Here is a 26,225-nt window from a genome sequence, read left to right on the forward strand (position 1 = left end):
TTTATGAGGTTCAAATTTGGTGACTTCAACCTATATCAATGAGACGATAAAGGTCCAAACAGGATTAATAGTTGGGCGTTTGCCATCCTCAGTCTATCAGGGCATATTACAAAAGGGTGAGAACCTTTTGAAAAAGATATCATTGTGGAGCTTAAGTTTTCAATTTTTTCTAAGCACTAGGCAGTTGCACTCTGCAACATACACACAAAATCACAAAACATCCTCCATTCATCACCTATATATGGGTGCATCACAGTAAACTTTTCATCTAAATCCTGTTGTAGACATAGCCAAAGGCCTCATGTAAATCCATTTGTAAGTCAAACAAGAAAACACTGGGGAAATCAAAACACTGGCTAGAAGAAGTAAAACAACCTCCAATAGAAAAGGGATTCAAAATTCAACCTTCAAATGTTTACTTTCATATTAACTTGACCAGTATAATGTACAAAGTTAGATAAGCGTGTGAATAAAAGTCATTCTGGTGTCTTTCCCCTCCTCCAACAGAACTTGTTTACAAGCTAAATAGCCAGCCACCATAGGACATACCTCAATGCACCAATGGTTGCACTAAATGGGTATTAGCATATGGTAGCACTCCCCGACAGCTACACAATGGAACTGATAATCTATCAGTGGCTTGGTCCACGAGCTTGCAACCTCTTCCTTTCAAATTCTAGCTGCAAAAACAAGAAGATAAAATTTCCACCTAAAACCTGAAATGCTTTAAAAATGAAAGGACAAACAAAAACAAAAAGAAAAACTCAGCACCACTCAACTATCAATATGCATTACCACTTTCTTCACCCTATCATTGGCAGCAGGGGTTCCGCCAGTTACATTTTCAGGGAGATATGGACTACAAACGCGGACTTCACTCATCACCATAATGACAGTCTTGTCCCAGTGAACCGGAAGCCTGATCAGAGTACAGGGATCACACAACAAGAATAGATGCATTTGAAAGTAAGGATATGATGTTACTCTTAAGACAATACCATAGAGAATATTTCAGTTAATGTTAACTCCTAACTCAATCTGTGAGAAAACTCAATGGTTTATATTGAAGTAAAGTTGTGAGATCTTAATGCAGTAACATCGAGAGTTAAAACTTAACACACATTGTTCATGGAGCAAGAAGCTTGTGAGGAAGAAAGTCTAGATAGAGGAAATCATAAAAAGGTTAAAAGAGTAAAATCAAATGCTCTGAAGTATTTGTTCACCCAGTTAATGATCTAAATCTTCTTTTTATTTTAAAGAAAGGGACAACTTGAAGCACTAAGCACTGCCAACAAAATAATTATCAATGGGCAGTAGATTGACAAAGAAGCTAAACAGAAAATGGCAAAGGCAATGAAACATGTGTGGCATATGGTGAGGAGCAGAAATATAAACCTTTTCACTTATAGACCAACAATTTTTATTCATGTCAATGAGTTCTTGCTAATACCGACAAACATTTAGTGCATGGACCCTTGTGCACAAAAAAAAATCAAATCAAGATCATGAGACATGCAAAGGACATGGGTCATAAAAGGTTTAAAAGACAAAAAACTAAATTCTTTGAAGTAGTTGTTCACCAAATCAATTATTTAAATCTTCTTGTTATTGTGTAGACGGGGATAATTTGAAGCACTAAGCACTGCCAACAAAAAAATTATCAACAGAGAGCAGGTGAGCTAAACATAATGCAGCAAAGGCACTGAAGCACGTGTGGCACGTGGTGAGGAGAATAGTTATAAACCTGTCACTTATAACTCAGCAATGTTTATCCATGTCAATGAGTTCTTGATAATGCTGACAAACATTTGGTGCTTGGAGCTTTAGAGGAAATCAAGCATTGGAGCAAGACCATGACAAATGTCAGGAATAGGGATGGCAATGGGGCAAGTTAATCAGGTACTAGTAGCTCACCACATCCGGGGGGCAATTTTGACCAATCGTAGTTCGGTATAAGTTCACCAAAGTTCCACCTTCGAAAAGTCAATGAATCATGGACACAAGTCAAACACAGAGACTAGCCATCTGGGCAAGATATAGTATCCAATTCAGACCATCACAACATAACCTTGTATAGCTACAAATCAACTGGATGAATTTTTAAATACCACCCAATGCTATAGGTTACCCAGACTCATTAGATACGGAAATGGATCACAAAAAACCCCGGGGGGAGGAAAAAGAAAGATCTTGGTAACTAATTGTTCATATTGATAAACTACATACTGCAACTCCTTAGTCCTTCTCCCATTTTCTTTTCCTTCTATTATTAGCACCCCCCCCCCCCCTCCTTCATACTTAACCTACACACTCATTTCATCCACCAACACCAAGCTTTCTATATTTTGTCTTCACCCTCCCAACATTTTGAATTGTCCCTGATACTAAAAACCACCTAGGCACATAAGTCCTAAAAACCATTGAGCAGGTAGCAAGGTTTTCGAAATCTTGTTTCATGACCACATTATTCTTTGTCTTTGTTTTCTTTTCCTTTCCTTTGGGGGGTGTATTGGTAACCTAATTGGATACCTTAAGTTCTTAAGGGGTCCCAATGCAACTTCCTAACATTAAGTACCACAGCATCATGCATGAGGGATGTAAAAATCTATAAAATTCACTGTGAATTTTGGAATCAGAAGGGCCAGCACTTTGATGAACAAGGCACACCCAAAAAAAAAAAAAAAAAAAACATTTTCATAAGTTTGAGATATGTCAGGAAAGGACAGCATACTCACGTCTTAGACAATGCATCGAAGATTCTCTGAGCATCGCTTGTAACCCCAACCCCAATCCTCTCAGCCTCCATCTCTGCTTGCCTGCAATACACCTTACACAGATTTATTGGGGAAAAATCGAAAAATAAACCAAAACTAACATCCAGGTTATAATATTCTTTAAATCCAATGCACCTTATAGCAGCCTCCTCCCTAGCTTGAAGGCTAGCAAGATCGAGGTAACATTTCTTGAGATCAAGAGGATCCTCAGCTTGACCCAGTATGGTGAATTCTTTTATATAGTTGGCCTGCAAAAGCCGAATGTTTCGACGAGGGCCCGTTTTCGAGCCTTCCTGTGCTGATCAAACTACGTTAAGGAATTCAAGCATATCTGATAGAAAGATCAAATACACAGTTGAAGAGTTTCGGTTGATAAAATAAAAATGGAAACACTACTATAGGTTTTGTAGTCGAGACTGCAAGAGCAAAGGATATGAAGGACTAGCATGTTGGAAAGCCTGTCGAAGGAGATGATTTGACCCTCGAATTCGTCTCCCAATGCGGTTTTAATGGAGATAAAGCAACCAACCGCAAATTCGTCACCGTAGCTCGCATCCATGGCCATGGCTGCTGCGGTGCTGCCCCTGCAACTGTGAGCTCCACGTCCAGCCTTGTAATTCACGATGTCGAAAGTTAAAACCCCGCCCTGTACCGTGTTGTTTAGTAGAGTGGTGTTGGACTCTGGGTCACGTAAGCTTACGCCTTGGTGATGTAAGTTCTGTTTGGTTGGCAAGAAAAAAAATTTAGAAAAAAGGAGAGGGTTTCCAACAAAGGCAGCGTAAGAAGGAATCTGGTTGAGCTCCACTGTAGCGTGACAGGGAGTGTAGTGCATATCCAATAGCCCACAGTGCTTGGGCATGCAGTCCAACACCCGATTTGTATGTTGGGCTGCGTGCCCAAGCACTGTGGGCCGTTAGATGGTGCGCTATAGAGGATCCAAATCTAGAAGGAATCTACAACCTACAATCAATGAAGGGTTAGAAATTGTATCATTCATATGGTACCGTAGGAATCAGAGAGAAAAATATCAACGTGGATCCAACTATTTATTATGCGAGGATAGTATAAAATAATTTATACAAGGTTACTGTAGCAAACTTATTCCCTATAAAAATTGAATTTTTATCTTTTCAAGTGTGGTGCACTTTTAAAGTGCATCCAACAGTGATCAAGAACATGTTCTTCGATTAACTATAAACAAAAAAAAAAACATGTTCTTCGATTTTTATCCTCTCAAGTGCAATGACCATCGTTAGATGCCCTTTAAATGTGTATTGCACAGTGCACCGTACTTAAGAGGATGAAAATCCAAAAAAAATTAGTAAAAAAGACATGTATATATTTATGGAGAAAGTTTTTTCTACACCATCTGTGAAAGATAAGTATATCCATCAATGGTCATAAATGTTCTACCCCTAGTACGAAGGCTATAATACCTTACTATTGTTCTCTGATACTAACTACACACCATTTAAAATCTAAATTCCTAGGTCAAATGATAGTATAAAATAATTTGTACAAGGTTAGTGTAGCAATCTTGTGCCCTAAAAAATTTGAATTCTTATCTTCTCAAGTGCGGTGCACTGCCCAGTGCACTTTTAAAGTGCATCCAACATTGATCAATAACATGTTCTTGGATTTTTATCCTCTCAAGTGCAATGGTCATCATCGAATGCACTTTAAATGTGCATTGGGTAGTGCACCGCACTTGAGATGATGAAAAACCAAAAAAAAAAAAAAAGACATGTATCCCATAAATTTATGGAAAAAGTTTTTTCTACACCATCAATGAAAGAAAAGTATATCCATCAATGGTCATAAATGTTCTACCCCCAGTATGAAGTCTATAATACATTTGTATAGTTCTCTGATACCAACTACACACCATCTAAAATCTAAACCCCTCGGTCAAAGGAGAAGGGAAACATGGGTTAAGGAAAACTGCCTCAAAAATTCATTATCGATTTCATCATTACTTTTATCATATTATTATGAAAGTATTTTTTTTCATATATAGTGAAGATATTCTCTCAAAATCGATGTACATAATTACTCACTTTGAGTACAAACGTGCCCTTTATATTATTTTTCGAGTGTCATCCAATTGCCATATCGGTAGATGAATAAATTCTTGATTTACCATGGATAAAAGAATGAAAACTCGATTCTTAAAGGCCCGTTTGTTTGTCGGATAAAAATGAAATAGGCAAAAAGGGGTGAAAAAAGTGTACTATTTTCCCGTAACATACCAAGGATGTGTGTGTTTGGATACATGGGGTGTGAAACTTCCAGGCAAACTCATTAAATGCATTTATTATTGTCTCGTGAGGTGACACCTCTCTTTTTCCCACCCCATTCACTTTCAAAGTCCTACCAATTGACTTTAGCACTATTCATGAAAAAGTTACTTTTGAGTCTATCGCTCTTTTCCTATTTTCTTTATTTCCCATGGAATCCAACCCCATGTCCATTCCCTCTCTTTCTCCCACTAAATCCCACCCTAGTACAAAATGCATATTCCATTATTTCGTTTATTTTATTTTCCTTGTCAATCCAACCCACAACATGTGAGACCCACCCTCACAAGTTTCCCACCCTTTTTATTCGACAAACAAACGGAGCCTAAATGAATGTCAATAGGTGAAAGGTTCTAGGAAGGGGGGATCCTAGGGGTTCATCTACCAATTGTATCATATAAGAATTTTTATTTGACTGTAGGATCAAGTTTTCTGTCACCCACAATATATATATTCACATGTATTTTGACGTTTGAATGAAACTCCTAAAATAGTGAAAATGATATTTTAGACCTTCATCAATAGGGAGTACAAATGAAAGTCGAGATCATAGTGGTGGGTGAAGAGAAACAATAAGTTAAAGGAAAAATTTTCCCTTGAACATATGTGCCATGATTTTTATTTGGTCATATGTCAAATTTCAAAGACTACAGTAACCATGTATCAACCATGTATTGTCATGCATCTTCTAGGCCTCTTAGTAGTTTTGGATGTTCAATGCTTTATTTTGTCGCATAGCAATCCTCTAGGCCACATTGTAGTTTGGATATTCAAAGTTCATTAGGTCATGTAGCTAAATGGTTAAGTTAAAATTAAACATATCAATAAGGGCATAAGATTCTAACTATCTGTAAAATTTATGTCATATACTAACTACCAAAGATATTTGGGTCATATAGAAAGCTTATTCTCAATATGCTACCAATAAAATCATTGATCATGATAATATTATTTTTTAATAATTAAATGAAAATATATTAAAAATGTCAACATTCCGTTTTATCTATTGTAAACATATTATACCAAAATTTTCAAGGATCAGAAACCCCGTAAAATATGTGGTAAAAGTAAACAAAATTTTATCTAGGATGTGATTGGACAATCCAGATACAAGAGTTGTAAAATTAGCAATTTCTTATTATATAACTTTACTACTCATTGTAGATATCCTCCCACTACCCAAATTTTGGCCTTTATGAAGCAAAATTGTAATAAGGATTGTTAACCATACAATCATACACTAACACATACACATATCTTCCAGCTCTCACTACATCAATAATATCCAATTTCTCTCTGTCCAACGAGCCTGACAAGTGGAGTTGCAACCTCTCAACCCCTGAAAGTTTCTCCAACAAACTTGCATCTAAATATCTTATGAATAGATGCCTTGTGAATGGAAATAAACAACACAATGACCGGAACACTGGTGGAAATTCCTCAAGAAACTCAAAACTCACCTTAAATTTTTCATGTTCCTATGGAGAATCAACCAAGATGCCATTCTTGTCAAATAGGCTTGGCAAAATAGAGAAGCATTGACCCATTATGCACCTTTTGTAATGATCACCAAGAATCCTCTTGGCGTGACTTATTTAAATACAACATCCCTATAAGAACCTAGGCCACTGAATCACTAGACCTAAGAACAAATAACTTGCACCCATCATCTCTGCCACACTTCTGTTATGATCTTTACAAACTTCTCTCTTCCAATCTCAACTTATGCTTGTGGAAGTTCAATGTCCTCACCATTATTGTATACTTCATATGGAAGCACAGAAACCAAATGAGCATAAATGGAATGCCACTAAACCCAAAGATAATCATAGACAAAATTCACAAATGGATTGCTGACCTACATCTGTCTCATTTATGATCTGATGACATGAATCACAACAACATCGACAATGGTAATGTATTTTCCTTTTCCTATGCAATCAATATTCCATCCTTAATTCAACTTATCTTACTCTCTGCAGGACGTTTTAACAAGAAACTAAACAAAGCAGAATGGGTTTTTGGATTTCTAATGGGCAACAACTTTGTATTGGTGCAATTAGGTAACATCAATACCCTCAATCACCTAGAAGTTGAAGTCAGAGGACTTTTTGAAGACTGACAATTACATTCTCAGAAGGATGAACCAGTGTATAATTGTGGAAAACATCTAAGGAGTTGCAACAATTGATCAAGAAACCGTTCCTCTCTCCATATCTCTGGAACACTTTTCATAGTTTGGAACAATTATGTTTTGTAATATAGGGGATTTTGGGATATCTACTCTTTTTGATAGGTTTGCTATCAAAGCCAACAACATACAAGGCGGGACATCTATTTCTAGTACTGTAACCGACATTCTATATTTCCTTTAATTATCATTTTATTTTTATTATAAAAAAAGAACATATACACTCAATCACCATCTATAATGAAGTTTATGTTTCACACACCAAAAAAAAAAAGACACCCTCTATAGTGTGACCCACTTTAGTGGACAACTAAGTATGTTTGTTCCTATTTATTATGCATTTCCTTATCGATATTAATATCAACGTTGATAAATAGTGATCATATCAAACCGTATCGTATAGTTATGCCTTAAATTTTAATAAAAAATTAATTTTTGAGTGATAAGAACCATTTCCCCGATATAAAATCAGGGATGTATCGATATATGGATCAACTGATATGTCCGATCCAATACCAATAGTTATAACCATAGGAAGGGATTGAAGAGGGGGAAATGCCAATTAAACAATGGTCACCAATACATAATTAGAGGGAGGAGATAGGGTAAGTACATGATCTACTTAATTTAAATGGTCACTCAATGTTTTAAATTTTTTTGAGCTATTTAGCATACAGGAGAGGGTTGGGCATGCCGCTAGCTTTCGGTAAGCTAGTGGCATGTACCAATCATAGGGCTGGCAACAGGAGGGTTAGGCAAAGAGTTCTTTTTCTAAAGGAGAAGAAGAGAGGATGACACATGTTGCACTAGTGATTTTTTTTTCCGAGGGGGGGGGGGCTTGGGGGTGGGGTGGTGGTGATGTTGCATTTAGACTAATGATAATAAACAAGGGACAATTCAATAGGTTATACACATACATATATACTATTACTTTTTTAACTTATCAACTGGTTAGTTACACACAAGGTTCATAATCCAGGTATTGGACTTGGGATCGGTCAAGGCCAATTCCGATCTGGATCAGACAAAATCGTCATAGATCGGCTAAAATTACCAAAATCTAGGCTTTACCGGATCGGTTATTGTATCGGTAAAACAATATTAAAAAATTCAAAAAAATCAAAAAACAATTCTTAAAAAAATGGTAATCACTATTATGACGGCTTCTCTAATTCCTAATTTTCTGCTCAGCTTATGTAATCCGTATTTTTGTGTTGAGTTTATCTTCTCCACCTCCTCAACCTCACCCATTACCGCCATTATCTTAAAAAAACTCCAAGTTTAATTCCTAGTAAAAAACAATAAGATCCCTCCCTTTTCTCTTGCGGATTTGAGTCTCCCAAATCTCTAAATCAGGGCGTGAAAAGCTCAGGACAAAGAAGAACCAGAAAATCTGGGTTTTAAAACACTAACCACTTTGAGCATATTAATGTTTATATGGAATGAAATATTTCCCCTTTTTCCTCGTGGATTTGAGGTTCCCAAATCTATGAATCACAACTTGAAAGCCTGATGAAGAACAAAGGAAAAATATGGGTTTTTAAAACACTTTTGCAAGTCATACGTGTCATATTGGATCGCCCAATTCAAACTGGTTATCCGAGATCCAACTATCGATTTATAAAACCTGGACAGGATCGGTCTAATTTTGGGATCGGCCTTGGCCGATACTGATCCGATCCGATCTGAGAGTAGTAATTTCCCATAAAGTGGATGTGAAATTAGGAGTTAGTTTGTGAGAATAGGAAAATAGCACTGGTTATCTAAGGTGTGTTTGATATGCATTTTCGGAATTAAGAATATGTTATGAGATGTCAAAAATAATGTGGAAATATGGTGTACATTCTTATTCTTGGATTCTGGAATGCAAGAGAGAATGCAACCCAATATGGAGTTTGGAGTATGGACTAGTCCATTCTTGTTCAACAACTGGAAATGCCTTAAAACGCCCCGAACGAGGTTTGATCATTGATGTTGTTAATTGGTAAGTTTAAGACACAAAAGTAGAAAATAACTTCTTTTTTTTGTGTGTAGAAAGCAGGTTATTCATTCACGCGTGCTCAATGCCAAACAAAGGAAAAGGAAATACATAAAATAGATAGATAGCATGATAAGCACAAGGTATGGATATACGATTTCCAAAACCGAGGAGTGGAAATTGACCTTGTCGCACATACTATTGACAGGGTCATCCAAGCTAAGGGTTGGGTCACTACCACTTCCCTAGATAACAAGTTGTAGCCTTTGCTAAATTTAAGCGCATGCACGAACGTGCCAATAGTAGGGGCCCCAAATATGCCAAACAGTCCAAAACGATACTGCCCACACGTGCCGACACGCTGCCACAACTTACTTTCAAACAAACTTGTCGGATTGGCAATAGTCTGTTGGATCGGCGAGTGGAGCGTCGATTGACAGTAGGAGAGTGTTGGTGAATACGAACTGATGGCTGGGGCTGCAGAGCCGACGTTAACCTCGAAGCCACAGACACCAAGGTCAACAAAACCTGCAAAAACACAAAAAAAAAAAAAAAAGAAAAAAAGAAAAAAAGAAAAAAGAAGGGCCACCCTTGACAAAGAGCTCGGTGTAGGTGCAGCGGACGGAGGGTCGCTGGCATTGGAAAATGGGAGTCGCCACCTAGATTTAGGGTCTAGGACCCATGAATGGTGCCCCTCCTTCGCAGAAGGGGCGCTAAATTAACTCCAATGACTCAATGGATGGTCTGCCCCAGATCTCTGGGTAAGTGTCAAGTTACGGGCTGGGAAGATGTTAGGCACCCAACAACCGCCCAGTCGACGGCCGGTCTTCCTAGATCAAACTCTGTTGTGTACTGTTGTGTTATACATATTATGCACCTAATTAAACTAATTTTTTTTGAAGATTTTTTTATTAACTTGATTGAAATTTATGAACCTAATTAGGCTAATTAAGATTAATGTTTTAATCCTAATTACAACTCCTAAGTTTGGTGATTATGTACATTATGCATCCTAATTAAGCTAATTAATGGATTTTACCTAAATTAGAAAGCCTAACTCTATGGTCAAAAACATGGGTGACTGTAAAAAAGAAAACCAAGTTTAATTATATTATGGAAAAGGATAATCATTGATAAGCAAAACAGCTCATAGGCCAAAATAGCCAAAATTACGAAAATGCCATTAAATGACCAAAATATGTACAAAGGCATGAAATCATATTTAAATACTGTAAATAAGCAGAACATGATTAAATAACCTTAATCATCATGCATTTGGATCATCAAGAGCACATGAAATGGTAAGGAAATGTGGGGTGGTAAAAATTATCAAAATGCCCCTGTTATGGCAAACATGTAGAAAATGCTTGATAATTCATGAAAATGTTGACTTATGCTTAAAACATGTTTATTAATGTCAAAACATGCAGCAAAAATAGCAGGAGCCTTTCCGGGGTCCTAAACAAGGTTTAGTCATGAAATGACAAAAATGCCCCTACGGGCAAAATGGTAAGTGTCAAAAGACACTTAGAATCATTGTAGGCATTGAAAGTGATGTTAAACATCCTAAAATGACTGAATAAACCAAATGATATTTTCAGAATGATAGTCTGGGCCCACATTTGATAAATTACCAAAACACCCCCGAGGGGCGAAAATGACTTTTTATGCATATTTGTCAAGCATGATGGTCACGTATGCATATGAAAACATCCTAAAACATTCTACAACAGCATGTCATGCATGGAAAACATTTTTCTTATTTTTCCAGAATTTTTCATTATAATTAGAAAAATGACATTTATACCCCTAAATGAGGTGGGAAACGTATATAAAAACTATCAAACATGCATGTCAGTGGATAATGATTCCATAAATCAAGCATGATGAAATATGCATTCTATAATTTTTTTGTGTGTTTTTATGCATTTATACTATTTTTAATATTTTCTGAAATGCTGAAAAAGAAGGGAAAACAAAGAAAAATACAAAATCCCCATCACAGATCCGAATTGGATCAAACCAGAGCCCATTCCTACTAATCAAAGCATGATATTTAACATGGCCATACTAACTTTGTCCAAATACCCGCCCACATGTTCAGGTTTTACAAAATCCGAAATCCTTCACAGGGGTAAAAATATCACAAAAAAATGATTTGGAGCTTGAGAAAATTAATGAATATCAAACATAGTGGCAAGCATCATCCCTGAAAATTTCATAATTTTATCACTCTTGAATTATTTTTAACATTTTTATAACTGTAAAACAACCTTTGTTGTAAAGAAAATCAAAACAAATGCTTAAAAATAAGTAACAAAATATGGGAAAATACCCTTGAAGAGTGGAAGTGCCTAGGCTCAGCTTTAGTAACCTTGTTTGACCGTAAATAGTCGTCGGAAACCTCCAAAAGCCGCTCCAAGTGTGGTTGCTCCGAATGGCAAAAGTGGTGAAGAAGGGATATTTATGGAATTTTATATCAGTAATGAAGCATAACCTATGGATGAGAAAACCATGGTTGGAAAGAGGGGATCAAGGACCGCATGAAGGTAATTTTTCACTAATTTTGCTCCGTCCCTAAACCCTCCAAATGGCTTCCTATTTATAGGGGAAAATCTGTTCGAGGAAAGGTCTCAAAGACCCTTGGGGCCTTAATGGCTGGGGATAAGGTGAGTGATGGGCTCGCTGGGCTTGCGTGTGCTTAGGCCTGCTGGGCAGCCTAGGCCGGTGCAGCCTTACCCTGGCTCAGGCAAGTGGGCATGGGGCCATGTGTGGCTCAGCCTAAATGGTGGGGGCTTGTCCCCTACCGACAGTCTAGCTGGGCCGGGTCAGACTGGGTTGACTCTGTTCGGGTCAACTCAGTTTGCCCCACCTTTTTTTTTTAATATTTATTTTTTAATAAACCATTTAAAGATTCCATTTTAAAGGTCCACGTTCAAATGCTAATATCTTTAAAATCGAATGGCCGATTTTGATGCACCACATATCGCCGCGAAGGTCTCAACACGTACTTTCCATCCATGTGGCAGATATGGCCTGATTTTTCCTAAAAATGGCACGGATATCAAGAAAAGTACATAAGTGGTGTTTCACGCGGATCAAGGTCCAAATGATACCAAAATTACATGAAATTTTACGTATAAGCACAATATGACCAAATAAAGTTATCCAAATGATTTTAGGTCACATCAGGTGGCTCGGGTACCAAGAATCACACCAAGGGCAAAACGGTCATTTTCACAAAAGTTACTTGATTTGGCCAAAACTTTACGTGAAAGCTTAATATGACCAAATGAGGTCATCCAAAGTATTTTGGACTAAATCGAGTGGTCCAGATATCGAGAATCGTGCCAGGGGCAAAACGGTCATTTTCATGAAAGGTGTTGGATTTGGGAGAAACTTCAAATGTGAACTTAAAATGGTTAAATACGACTATGTTAAGGGTTTAGGCTCTATTTGGGACAATTTGGTTACAAAAAGTGGGGTAGGGGTAATTTGGTAATTCTTGCCATTCAGTCACCACACGAGTTATGAACTTTACCATCATTGCCAAGACACACTTCCAAGGTGTCAAAATGTGGTGTCTACAGAATGCCCCCATTTGACTGAGGGCACGCAGTGGACGAAAGTCAAATGAATGACTCCGCATTTTGTCACAGGGGAGCGAAAATACGACCTACACTTTGCTCAAGGATGCAAGCGTTAAAATGAAAATCCAGAAAACGAAAGCCCCCTTGGCAAACAAATTTCAAGAATTTCAAAAAGAGAAAAAGAAGCAAAGTAGACCGAAAAAGAAGTCGTTAAAGATCAGTGTTTGAGTTAAAATAATACCGCAAGCGTACGGGTCAATCGTAGCTACGGGTCGAACACGAGGAGATATACGTCACTCTATTTAATTAACTTAAAAGTAATGCAAAGTGGACCAAATTAAAGTGTTAAATTAAACTAATTAAACTAATGAAAATTAATGCATCCTAACTCATAAGCATCTAACAAAATTAAGGGATTAAATTGGCGTCCTAACGCATGAGCATCTAACCTATCAAACTAAAGCGAATTGAAAGGAATAATAAAAACGTAGCCACACTTCATAATCACATAAAAAGAAATAAGGGAATAAAAGTGCATCCACATACCACAACCATATAAAAAAAATAAAAGAAATAGAGGGAGAAGAAGAAGAAGATGGAGAGAGATATAGGAAAAGGAGAATGAGATTAAGGGTTTAGAGAATGAGATACCTTGATGTGCTTGAATACTTGAATAAACTCACCATGGCTTCCTCTTCTAAATTTCCATGTCTTGTCATCAACATAGGAACTTAGACTAGGAAGCTTTAAACTACAACTATTACAATCATTAAACTAGACTTATGAAATCAAAACTAAGAACTTGAAATCAAAACTAAGAACTTAAGCCAAAAATAGGAAAAGAAGAGAAAATTTCACTAAGTGAATAAAGTAAAAATTACACTAAAAAAACTGAATTAAAATTGAACTAGAAACTAACTAAAAACTTAACTAAAAAACTAACTCCTTACAACCCAGAGGGCAAGGGGTATTTATAAGATGAAGAGAGGAGAAGAGAGAAGAGGGAAGTGTAGGAGAAATATTCCCTAAGAAAAGAGAATATTCTCTTATCCTTCATCTTTTACAATGCCTTGAATCCTAAGAAAAAGAAAAAATAGAAAGAAGAAGAAGAAAGATTGTTTACATAGGCCTTCATTTACAGAAAAGTAAACTTCCAATTCTAACAAGTCTTCATTTTCTTTGTAGATATCTTCTCCAAGCGATAAAATCAAAGCATCTTTGATTTTTCAACTTTCCATAGGTGAGAGAATATCTTTCAAAATAAATCTATCCCAAGTAAAATTTCAGAAGTGCCCTTGAGAAGTTGGAGGAGAGAGAGAGTAAGGGTGATGACTAGGATTCCTTCAAGAATAAATAAAATACATATTCTGTCCTTCAGAAAACGTGGAGCATGGGGTGCTTATATAGGCCTCACCATTGTGTTCCTTACGAAAAATCACCCAAAATAGACCCAAATTTCGTCCAATTTGGAGTTCGGGAGCCCAAGATATCTCAAGTTGAAGTTGGACTGTCCAGAGCCCTCCAAATGGAATCTTTCGGATACAGGAAATATAACTTCTGGTTATTGCATTAAGGCCCCTAGAATCCGAACTTTCGCTTCACTTTGTCTCCAGCCGACTATCAATAATTGCAAATAAACCCCTACAGACCATTTTCGCGCCGTTACGAAAGCGGCCGTAACTTCTTCGTTTCAACTCGGAATCAAGTGTCGTTTGAACCGTTACGAAGCTGACTCGATGGGCTACACATCCAAGCCATTAATACCTTTAAACAGTTTAAAAACATTTCTTTAGCATCATCTCTTCTATTTTCTCAAGAATTCACCTAAAACCTGAAAATCACAAGAAAGCACCGAGTAACTCTGTCCAATGTGGTAAAATGTATGTTTTATGTCCTAAGATTTCACACATAAATGTGCTCATCAATCAGCAATATGAGCTACCCAATAACCAAAATAGGTGGCTACCCGATTGAAAACCCGATAAATCCTTTAACTATTCTAAACATCCTGCAAATCTTGCTTAATTTAAAGGAAGGAGGTCAGATACTTACCTGAATTTCCAAAAGAATAATGCCTGATGAAGTGGAATCTTACAGCTCTTACGCCAATAAAAATGAGTACGAAAGTTCCAAATTGCGATCAACTGCACCATTTGACCCTTGCGGGCTAAAAACTTTGTTATCCTGGGACTAAATACCCGGAGGGTTAAATACCTCGTTGTTTTGGGACTAAATACCCAGAGGGTTAACTGCCTCGTCGTTCTGGGACTAAATACCCTGAGGGTTTAATACCTCGTTATGAAAGTTCAAGGTAAAATGCTACTTTTATTTTATTTTATTTTTATTTATTTTGCAACCTCATGGCTTTAAACCAAAGGATCTATGGGTAGTCGTATGACTTTGAACCAAATGATCCGGGGGTAGCCGCGTGATGTTGAACCAAAGGATCTGGGGGTGCAAATAGTCCATATTGGCAGCGGTGTACAACTTTGAACCTGAGGATTTCTCAGCGAGGTGCGGATAGTCCATGTTGGCAGCGATGTACAGCTTTGAACCTGAGGATTTCTCAACAGAGGTGCGGATAGTCCATGTTGGCAGCGGTGTATAGCTTTGAACCTGAGGATTTCTCAACAAATGTGTGGATTATCCATCTTGGCAGCGCTGTACAGCTTTGAACCTAAGGATTTCTCAACAGATGTGTAGATAGTCCATGTTGGCAGCAGTGTACAGCTTTGAACCTGAGGATTTCTCAACAGAGGTGCGGATAGTCCATGTTGGCAGCGGTGTACAGCTTTGAACCTGATGGAAGTGGAATCTTACAGTTCCTTCGCCTTGTTAATTAACAACTGGGGGATGAAGCCTCCAAACCACGATCACCTGTACTGTTAGAACTTGGCCTAACGCGGCCTACAAATCATGTGGAAGATGAAAATTGGGCAGGAATCGAGGAACTCTAATCACTTGCATTGTCCTTCCATCTAAGGAAGAGGACCACAACGCTCCAATGGGTCGAGTCTATAAGGCTGCCACTCTAACGGGTCACCTATTGGTTGATACACTACTGGCACCTATTGGTTGACACTCTATTGGGTCATGAAAACAGATTGACACTCTATCGGGTCAATATAGGGTTGACCCCCTAACGGGTTAAGGAAGCAGATTGACTCTCTACTGGGTCAAGAGATGGATTGACGCACTACCGGGTCAAGAGATGGATCGATGCACTACCCGATCAAGAGATGTGTGACACTCTACTGGGTCACGAATGAATTGATGCTCTACCGGGTCAAGACATGGGTTGACACACTACCGGGTCAAGAGATGGGTTGATGCACTACCGGGTCAAGAGATGGATCGACGCACTACCGGGTCAAGAGATATGTGACACTCTACTGGGTCATGAATGAATTGACGCTCTACTGGGTCAAGACATGGATTGACCCACTACTGGGTCAAAAGATGTGTGACACTCTACCAGGTCAAGAGATGGATTGACACTCTATTGGGTCAAGATACAGGTGTAAACATAATTCACATGCAAATTGGGCTCTTTAAACATCATGCCAAGTTAAACTAAATTGGGAATAAGTACAGATGCAAGCATGGAATATATACAAATGCAATCAACATGCAAAACTGTTAAATTAAACATGGAATAAACACAGATGCAATCAACATGTAGGCATAAAATAGATGCATATTAGGGTAAATGACCACAGTTAATAGTTAATTTACAGACACGGTCTAATAACATGTTCATGCAGGAGAGTGTAATCCGTCACCAGGGAACGAGGACTGGAGAAACAAGAAGGAAACCCATCAATGAGTATTACCCCAGATCAAACTGCCTCTGACCAACTCAACATAAATTCAGGAAAATTCCAACTCCCAGTTTTGCTATGAGATATGCCAATTTTTTTCATCAAAGGTTTTATTTGGAGTCCCTTGATTTAGATTGAACCAACAATTGAAGTAGGGGACATGTGTGAGTCATCCGATTTACTCTGCCACGACCATTTGTCCAAAACATGCAGTACTTGGTTCTCTATTTGTCATCAATGGTGATCTCATCTGATGTCTTCTACTACAAGGGCTACCAGTTGCTCCGGTCAATTCCCCACCACAATTTGCAATGATTTTTTTTTTTGGAATACTCTCCTTCTGCTACTGATGGTATTCAAGGGTGATCTGTTCAAGTTATTATCATCAAAAGACAACACGTCATGTCTGGACCCACTCAAGCCTAAAATAACTATAAGATACACTTTTGTAAGACACTGCAGAGAGGTCCGATGGGTCTACCATGGACGGAGAGACTAACAGGAATGGTGAGCTCGTGAGAGAAATCGCATAATTAGAAAGAAATCAGTGGTTTGAAGGAAAAAGGATGGTGCGATTGTAAGAGCAAACCCGTCGACTCTAGAGGTGGATAAAACTCTTTGGGAATTCCGTTAATGAAGTGAGTGGTGGAAAGAGCTCAACTGAGATGGTGAGAGGAGTAGATGATGAAAATAGTGACAAATCCGTCGTTCCCTTAAAATATGAGAATTGGTAAGGAAATTCTTATGAAGCCCTAAAATGATGGATAATGAAGTTTGGTATGACCGAGCTTAAAAGCTGCCTACGTATCCCAAGTCGGGAATCAGGTCAAACGTAGTTCGTGCCTGATGATGGTTAAAAAAAAGAGGTTTAATGGAAAGTTATGATGGGTGGTGTGACCTAGCTTGAAAGCTGCCTACGTATCCCAAGTTGGGAATCAGGTCGAACGTAGTTCATGCTGATGATGTGTTGGTGTCAAAGCCTTGATAATTAAGTTCCATCATAGCCGGGTGAGCTCGAAGCTGTCGAAGAAAACTTCACCGTATCTAGCCTAGGAGGACTTAGCAGGTTGTAATGGAGCTTTGGACTTGGTTGCAAAAGATGATAATAGCTCAAATATGCCCCTAGGGTCTAACTAGAATTTGATAATTTTGGCTCCAACAAGTTAACTAAAAACTTAGCATTTTTTGCCCCAAAGGTTTAATCAAGAAGTTTCTAACCCTGTGATTTGTTGAATAGATTGGCAATTTTGCCTCAAAGGCTTAATTGAGAAGATTGAAAACTTTTGCCCCATGGTTACTTGCAAGATCTTTCCCAACGTCACTTGAACCGATGCATCTCATTGATCTTTGATTCTGTCTTCTTTTTTTCTTTTTTTTTTTTTTTTGCTTTTTTACATATATATATATTTTTTTACATATATATTTTTTTTTTTGAGATTGACCGGCTTGGGTTTTGAAAATCTTTTTTTTTCTCATTCCTGGGGGCCTCGTTGCCTTTGTGACATTAGGTTTCAACACAGAGATTTCTCCTGATCAGACCCTAGAAGATATGGGGACATGCTACAAGTAGGAGGGTATTTGGATAATGGGTTGTAGGTAAGCTGAGATGAGCTTTCAAAAAAAATGCCAAGGCACAACAGGGGAACTAGCGGATTCAAATGTTTCTGGATTCTTTGGAAAGCAAGCGGCCGAAGATGGCCTCCCTTAATAGGTTCAATGCGGTGAAATCCCTTCTAAGCTCCACTCTTGTTGGAAGGGGATCAGATGTATGAAAAGCTCAAGATCTTTTATTATCAATACTTTGACACCCAAAATGGACAATGAATGGTTGATGAGTTTTTTTTTATTTTTTTATTCAGGAAAGCTAGGCAACGGGTCGTCGCAAGATTCATCATTAAAAGATAGGAAATAGGGAAAGAATAAACAATATACTTAAGAGAAGCTATTTTATTGAAAGCTGAAAAGGTAACATCAGACACAAACTCACTAGGACTGACACAACACCAAGAAGGAAAGGTAACATCTTTCATAGGTGGAAAACATAGAGAAAAAGAAAGAACAACAACACGACTGCCTACAACACTAACGAACTTAGGCCCAGACATGGCCAAAACATTCAGGTAAGGAAAGCAACCCCATGGGATGAACAGAATCATCTAGGAAACTTCAATTGATAAAGACACCCACAATAGGGTGGATCAACAGATGTGTGGTGAGAAACTGTTTCCTCCATCTCCAGCAACTTCTGTGTCAAAATAGCAAATGATGTCCAAAACCTTCAAACGCCCTTGTTGGGCCTGACATTACTACTTAAGAGAACTACTTATCCTGCTTTGGATGGAGTTCAAACTTCTTCGCATTCAACAAGTCTTGCACTGCATGTCGAAGATTGGTACAATTGTCGGTTGCATGACCCTTCTGATTGTGGTAATGGCAAAATAAGTTTGGGTCATACCACTTCGGTTTTGGATCCGAAAGAGGAATGGGTTCCGCCTTCTCAATCAAATCGACTTCGAGCAAGCTGCTAAAGAGTGTCCCCAGGGGCATTCCCAGATTCGTAAATTGTCTTCTAAGATGACGGGAAGGACGAGTAATGTTTTGACCCATTGTGAGTGGTGATGGCCTCAGGGATGAGGCTGGAGACGGGGGAACGACAACTGCCATTGTATTAACTCATGGAATTCCTGGCGAAGGGGTTCTCGAGCTACTGCTAGCTTTTGGCGAACCTGTTTGATATCTGCTACCTTGTGGGAGATTTTCATCATTGATTGCATCTTCAACTTGCTGGCCAGCAACGATCAAGCTATCAAAAGTGGTGATGCCTTGCCCGAATATGTATGTGCGGTATGGATGTCATAACCCCTTCATAAGTATGCCGACCTGCTCTCACTCACTGGGTCGATCCCACATCTGAGCTGCTTTGTCACGAAACCTTTTCAGGTAGCTATTGAACCCTTCGTCAGAAAGTAGCCTTGTTGTCTCTAACTCTCGTCGAGCTAGTTCCACCTAAGTATTGTAGGAATACTGGTGGGAGAAAGCCTTTATCATATCTTTCCAAGTATGGATTGAAGATGGATCTAGAGCCATTAACCAACGATGAGCAGCACCGGTCAATGAAAACTGAAAAGCTTGCCCCAACTGTTCATCTGTGAAACCTCGGGACTTCAGCTGGAGACCTCAAGTGGGTACGAGGATCTCCTCTACCATCAAACTTATCAGATTTCCACTTGAACTTATCAAGGAGTATAGCATTAGGGAAAAAGCATAATCCATCAGTGTCAATGATTTGATCTTCAACTCCTTTAAGATTTCGGATTGTGCGCTCTAGCTGATAAAACTTATCCTCCCAAGTCTTATCTTGTTGACTCCGATGTGTTCGTCCAGGTAGGAGTGGAATCGATTACAACTTGGTCATCGTCATCAAGCTGCCAAGGTTGGAGGAGTAGACCGTCTAGAGAGAATCCAGGAGGATAAAGAGGGTCTGATTGTATAGGAGCATTTGGTGTATGCTCAGGATTCTCTTGTATCCTCATAGTGGCCATCATGTTGACCATCATTTGTTCCAATTTGACCATTAATATATTCTCCATCGTCTCCCAACTGGACGAGGGATCACCATGCTCACTCATTCTGCTTGAACAGTTGGAACTTTCTAAACTCTCTGATGCGACACTTGACGGAGGCAAAGAAGGAACTTTGACAAGTCTACCGGTAGTGGAATCCCTAACCCAGGGCTCTCTTTCACGAGAAATGGTACCTCGAATGAGTGGAAAAGGTTGAAAGAGTGGAATTTCAGTGAGACCCTCCCCCTAGATTTGAAATAGTGCCTTAAAAAAAGACGAAGTGATGAGATGGTAACAGATAGACTCTCCTTTCTGAACATGACTATAGACAGTAAGCATGCACAACGAGATTTGAACACACAAAAGTTAGTCCAAAAGAGAGTGCCACCAATTCAAAGGCATATTGGAGAAAAGTGCACTCAAATTGGGTGAACTCTATCATGATAAATCAATCAAGGTGGTCTAAACAAGAATTTCCATGCAGGCAATACTACCTTGAGACAGTCACCCAAAACTTGGTGGTGGATAAATTTGGATCTTCCCCTAACACCGAGACAGCAAATGTGGAACCTTTACCAGGTTGAGATGTACGCCACATTGGATTGATTAACGAGGAGTAGGCATCACCCTATAGTTCCAATCTTGTGTTGTGGACATAAAAACCAACGATGATGTAGTTATAAACACTTGTGCCCTAGTGTTAAAATCAAATCCTTATTCATCCGTCGATAGACGGGAGACTGAAACTAGTAGGATTGGCTATGAAGGAATTCCAGAAGGGACCGCAGACAAAGCACAGTCAGTTGTGGCGCTCCTATGCATTGGGTCTATGTTCAGTACATGATGCATGCATAGGATTGGGTTATAGGACAGAAAATGTCACCCTTGACAGAACCGATATACCTATCGCTCGTATGTACGGAGCGAGTCGAGGGTACGTGGTTCCTTTGATATACCAGAGGTACGATATCAAGGGGTGTGGCTTCGCCGCGGATTACCCATGACTACACATGGGTTCCAACGACTAACCACAGGGTTGAGTGATTCCATGCAGTGAGTGTGTGCACGAATGTGATGCGTGGCTATCATCCGATCTCAGAGTACTTAGTATGATGTGCCCCACCTCCCCGGGGGTAGAGGCACAACAGGGAGTACCCTCGTCGTTTGATTTCACTTCGAGCACGATGCATGACGCAATTAGTACAATCACAATTATGTACAACACAACAAGTATACAACAAAGTGTGGTCAAATCAAAAGTTTGCCAGTCCCCAGTGGAGTCGCCACTGTAGGTGCAGCGGACGGAGGGTCGCTAGCGTGCACCCGGGGGGAAAGAAAGAAAACGGAAAAATGGGAGTCGCCACCTAGATTTAGGGTCTAGGACCCATGAATGGTGCCCCTCCTTCGCAGAAGGGGCGCTAAATTAACTCCAATGACTCAATGGATGGTCTGCCCCAGATCTCTGGGTAAGTGTCAAGTTACGGGCTGGGAAGGTGTTAGGCACCCAACAACCGCCCGGCCGACGGCCGGTCTTCTTAGACCAAACTCTGTTGTGTACTGTTGTGTTATACATATTATGCACCTAATTAAACTAATTTTTTTTGAAGATTTATTTATTAACTTGATTGAAATTTATGAACCTAATTAGGCTAATTAAGATTAATGTTTTAATCCTAATTAGGCTAATTAAGATTAATGTTTTAATCCTAATTACAACTCCTAAGTTTGATGATTATGTACATTATGCATCCTAATTAAGCTAATTAATGGATTTTACCTAAATTAGAAAGCCTAACTCTATGGTCAAAAACATGATTGACTGTAAAAAAGAAAACCAAGTTTAATTATATTGTGGAAAAGGACAATCATTGATAAGCAAAACAGCTCATAGGCCAAAATAGCCAAAATTATGAAAATACCATTAAATGACCAAAATATGTACAAAGGCATGAAATCATATTTAAATACTGTAAATAAGCAGAACATGATTAAATAACCTTAATCATCATGCATTTGGATCATCAAGAGCACATGAAATGGTAAGGAAATGTGGGGTGGTAAAAATTACCAAAATGCCCCTGTTATGGCAAACATGTAGAAAATGCTTGATAATTCATGAAAATGTTGACTTATGCTTAAAACATGTTTATTAATGTCAAAACATGCAGCAAAAATAGCAGGAGCCTTTTCGGGGTCCTAAACAAGGTTTAGTCACGAAATGACAAAAATGCCCCTACGGGCAAAATGGTAAAAGTGTCAAAAGACACTTAGAATCATTGTAGGCATTGAAAGTGATGTTAAACATCCTAAAATGACTGAACAAACCAAATGATATTTTCAGAATGATAGTCTGGGCCCACATTTGATAAATTACCAAAACACCCCCGAGGGGCGAAAATGATTTTTTATGCATATTTGTCAAGCATGATGGTCACGTATGCATATGAAAACATCCTAAAACATTCTACAACAGCATGTCATGCATGGAAAACATTTTTCTTATTTTTCCAGAATTTTTCATTATAATTAGAAAAATGACATTTATACCCCTAAATGAGGTGGGAAACGTATATAAAAACTATCAAACATACATGTCAGTGGATAATGATTCCATAAATCAAGCATGATGAAATATGCATTCTATAATTTTTTAATGTGTTTTTATGCATTTATACTATTTTTAATATTTTCTGAAATGCTGAAAAAGAAGGGAAAACAAAGAAAAATACAATATCCCCATCATAGATCCGAATTGGATCAAACCAGAGCCCATTCCTACTAATCAAAGCATGATATTTAACATGGACATACTAACTTTGTCCAAATACCGGCCCACATGTTCAGGTTTTACAAAATCCGAAATCCTTCACAGGGGTAAAAATGTCACAAAAAAATGATTTGGAGCTTGAGAAAATTAATGAATATCAAACATAGTGGCAAACATCATCCCTGAAAATTTCATAATTTTATCACTCATGAATTATTTTTAACATTTTTATAACTGAAAAACAACCTTTGTTGTAAAGAAAATCAAAACAAATGCTTAAAAATAAGTAACAAAATATGGGAAAATACCCTTGAAGCGTGGAAGTGCCTAGGCTCAGCTTTAGTAACCTTGTTTGACAGTGAATAGTCGCCGGAAACCTCCAAAAGCCGCTCCAAGTGTGATTGCTTCGAATGGCAAAAGTGGTGAAGAAGGGGTATTTATGGAATTTTATATCAGTAATGAAGCATAACCTATGGATGAGAAAACCATGGTTGGAAAGAGGGGATCAAGGACTGCATGAAGGTAATTTTTCACTAATTTTGTTCCGTCCCTAAACCCTCCAAATGACCTCCTATTTATAGGAGAAAATCTGTTCGAGGAAAGGTCTCAAAGACCCTTGGGGCCTTAATGGTTGGGGATAAGGTGAGTGATGGGCTCGCTGGGCTTGCGTGTGCTTAGGCCTGCTGGGCAGCCTAGGTCGGTGCAGCCTTACCCTGGCTCAGGCAAGTGGGCATGGGGCCATGTGTGGCTCAGCCTAAATGGTGGGGGCTTGTCCCCTGCCGACAGTCCAGCTGGGCCGGGTCAGACTGGGTTGCTTCGGTTCGGGTCAGCTCAGTTTGCCCCCACCTTTTTTTGTTTTATATTTATTTTTTAATAAACCATTTAAAGATTCCATTTTAAAGGTCCACGTTCAAATGCTAATATCTTTAAAACTAAATGGCCGATTTTGATGCACCACATATCGCCGCGAAGGTCTCAACACGTACTTTCCATCCGTGTGGCAGATATGGCCTGATTTTTCCTAAAAATGGCATGGATATCGAGAAAAACACATAAGTGGTGTTTCACGCGGATCAAGGTCCAAATGATACCAAAATTACATGAAATTTTACGTGTAAGCACAATATGACCAAATAAAGTTATCCAAATGATTTTAGGTCACATCGGGTGGCTCGGGTACCAAGAACCATACCAAGGGCAAAACGGTCATTTTCATAAAAGTTACTCGATTTGGCCAAAACTTTACGTGAAAGCTTAATATGACTAAATGAGGTCATCCAAAGTATTTCAGACTAAATTGGGTGGTCCAGATATCGAGAATCGTGCCAGGGGCAAAACTGTCATTTTCATGAAAGGTGTTGGATTTGGGTGAAACTTCAAATGTGAACTTAAAAAAATGGTTAAATACGGCTATGTTAAGGGTTTAGGCTCTATTTGGGACAATGTGGTTACAAAATGTGGGGTAGGGGTAATTTGATAATTCTTGCCATTCAGTCACCACACGAGTTACGAACTTTACCATCATTGCCAAGACACACTTCCCAGGTGTCAAAATGTGGTATCTACACTCGGGCACATGAACAAATCCATGGAGCACAAAAGCTACAATTTTTTGCGGACAAAAAACCCTAAACACCCACAGAACGGGCCCACCACTCCCCAACACAGCTTCGCAGGACTGGTCCTGTTATACCCGCACCCCAGGAATATAATTAATTATTATTTCTTCCTCGTGACGTGTAGATACCGCTGCCATGTATGCTGATGACCTGTTCTCCATGATGGTCAAACCCATCTACAAAATCATTGACCACGGTACGGGTTTGCCTGTGGAGGAAAGATTCCTCAACCGACAGTGGGGGAAGTTCGTCGATGGAAACTTCGTCGACTATCCTCCAAGTACCAACCCGAAAAGCGAAGAGTTTAGGAGAGAGCATCCGGGACCGTCACCTCAATTGGACACTTCGTTCAGTGATGAACTTGGCATTGCTGTGGCGAAGCTATTCGGAGTCATGGGTGACAAACCATGACGGCTAAGAAGTATGTTCCTAACCCTTTTCTTTTGTTGTTTATCCTTTCTTTGATGTCCTCGAAGTACGGGTCAAGGTTTGGACCGCCCGGACTATTTCTTTAGTGAAGGGAATATTTTTTTATTGTGGGTCCCACTTACTTAGGGAAGCTTGTGTGAGGGACTAATGACCCCATATTAGGTGGACCCTATTCTTTAATAATCTTCTTTCCTATTTAGAACCAATGGGTCAACCCATTTGGCTTAATGACCCATTTAACTTAAAGTGACCCATTTAACTGATGGACCCAAGAATGGGTTTATTCTATTTTCTTGCCCAACCAAATGGACCTTAAGCCCCCCCACTTACCATAAATAGAACTAATGGGGCATTCATTGGCCTTTAATTCTCCCATCTACCCTAAACGTGGAAGAGAGAAAGAAGGAAGGAGAAAAGGAGGAAGGAAGGTGGAGGAGCTTGGCTGGAAGCTTGAGGCCTCACCTTTTGGAGCCCTCAACGTGAAACTCCTCTATCTTGGGGGTAGGTAAGTAATTAAAACCCACCTCTCTTCTTCTATTTGGGTTTTGGGTTTTGGGGTTTGGGAAATGGGAAAGACTTGACCTAGGGTTCCACTTGGAACCCAAGGATCAATTGAAACCTCTAACCTAGGCTACTGTGGAGTTGTTGCAGTCCATTACTGGCCCTAAGACTCACAATCTCATTCTATTTGAAAGACCTAGGATTTCTTCCCTTTTATGCCTTAGAATAGGTTCTCCTTGGTTTCCCCTCTTGAATCCCTTGGGTTGTATGGACCTAATGTGGTCTTAGAATCCTAATGGACCTAAAGGGGAAACACCTTTGAAGTCTCCATACCTTTAAACCCCTTAGGAAAGGAACCCTTGGTGAGAAACCCCTTGAATTTTGGACTTGCAAGTATGAGGTTTTACATGTGGTTTTAAGACCTACGAGAAACCACCCTGAAATTTATCTTCCTGAGTAAGCCTTTGTTAAAGTCGGATTTACGTGCGGTTTCATGTTCTGAGAAAAATCACCCATAAAATCGCACTTGACCGAGACCTTCCTGAGCCTCTGGAAAGCTAGGATTTACATGCGGTTTCAGGAATTAGGCATGAGACCACCCATAAAACTACCCTGTCTCTGAAACCTTATACTTAGAGGAATTAAGAGAGACCTTTTGGGGATCCTTCCCTTCTCTTGTTTAACCCTATTCTCAC

The 26,225-nt window shown here is 39.0% G+C and overlaps 1 protein-coding gene across 2 annotated transcripts; it reads right to left on the reverse strand.

Annotated features, from left to right (window-relative positions):
• Positions 1-401: 401 nt before the first annotated feature.
• LOC122638272 (protein LSM12 homolog) lies at positions 402-3,410 on the reverse strand. 2 transcript variants are annotated; one of them, XM_043831153.1, is made up of 5 exons: positions 3,210-3,410; positions 2,910-3,069; positions 2,736-2,816; positions 796-919; positions 402-680 (listed from the first exon to the last, which is right to left on the reverse strand). In XM_043831153.1, the coding sequence occupies exons 1-5, from the start codon at positions 3,337-3,339 to the stop codon at positions 633-635; spliced, it is 543 nt and encodes a 180-aa protein (XP_043687088.1). In that variant the 5' UTR covers positions 3,340-3,410; the 3' UTR covers positions 402-632. The 2 variants fall into 2 exon arrangements, with proteins under 2 accessions (XP_043687088.1, XP_043687089.1); XM_043831154.1 differs by having other exon boundaries at positions 780-919.
• Positions 3,411-26,225: the final 22,815 nt, after the last annotated feature.

Source organism: Telopea speciosissima, chromosome 8, assembly GCF_018873765.1.
Source record: "Telopea speciosissima isolate NSW1024214 ecotype Mountain lineage chromosome 8, Tspe_v1, whole genome shotgun sequence".
Taxonomy (NCBI): Eukaryota; Viridiplantae; Streptophyta; class Magnoliopsida; order Proteales; family Proteaceae; genus Telopea; species Telopea speciosissima.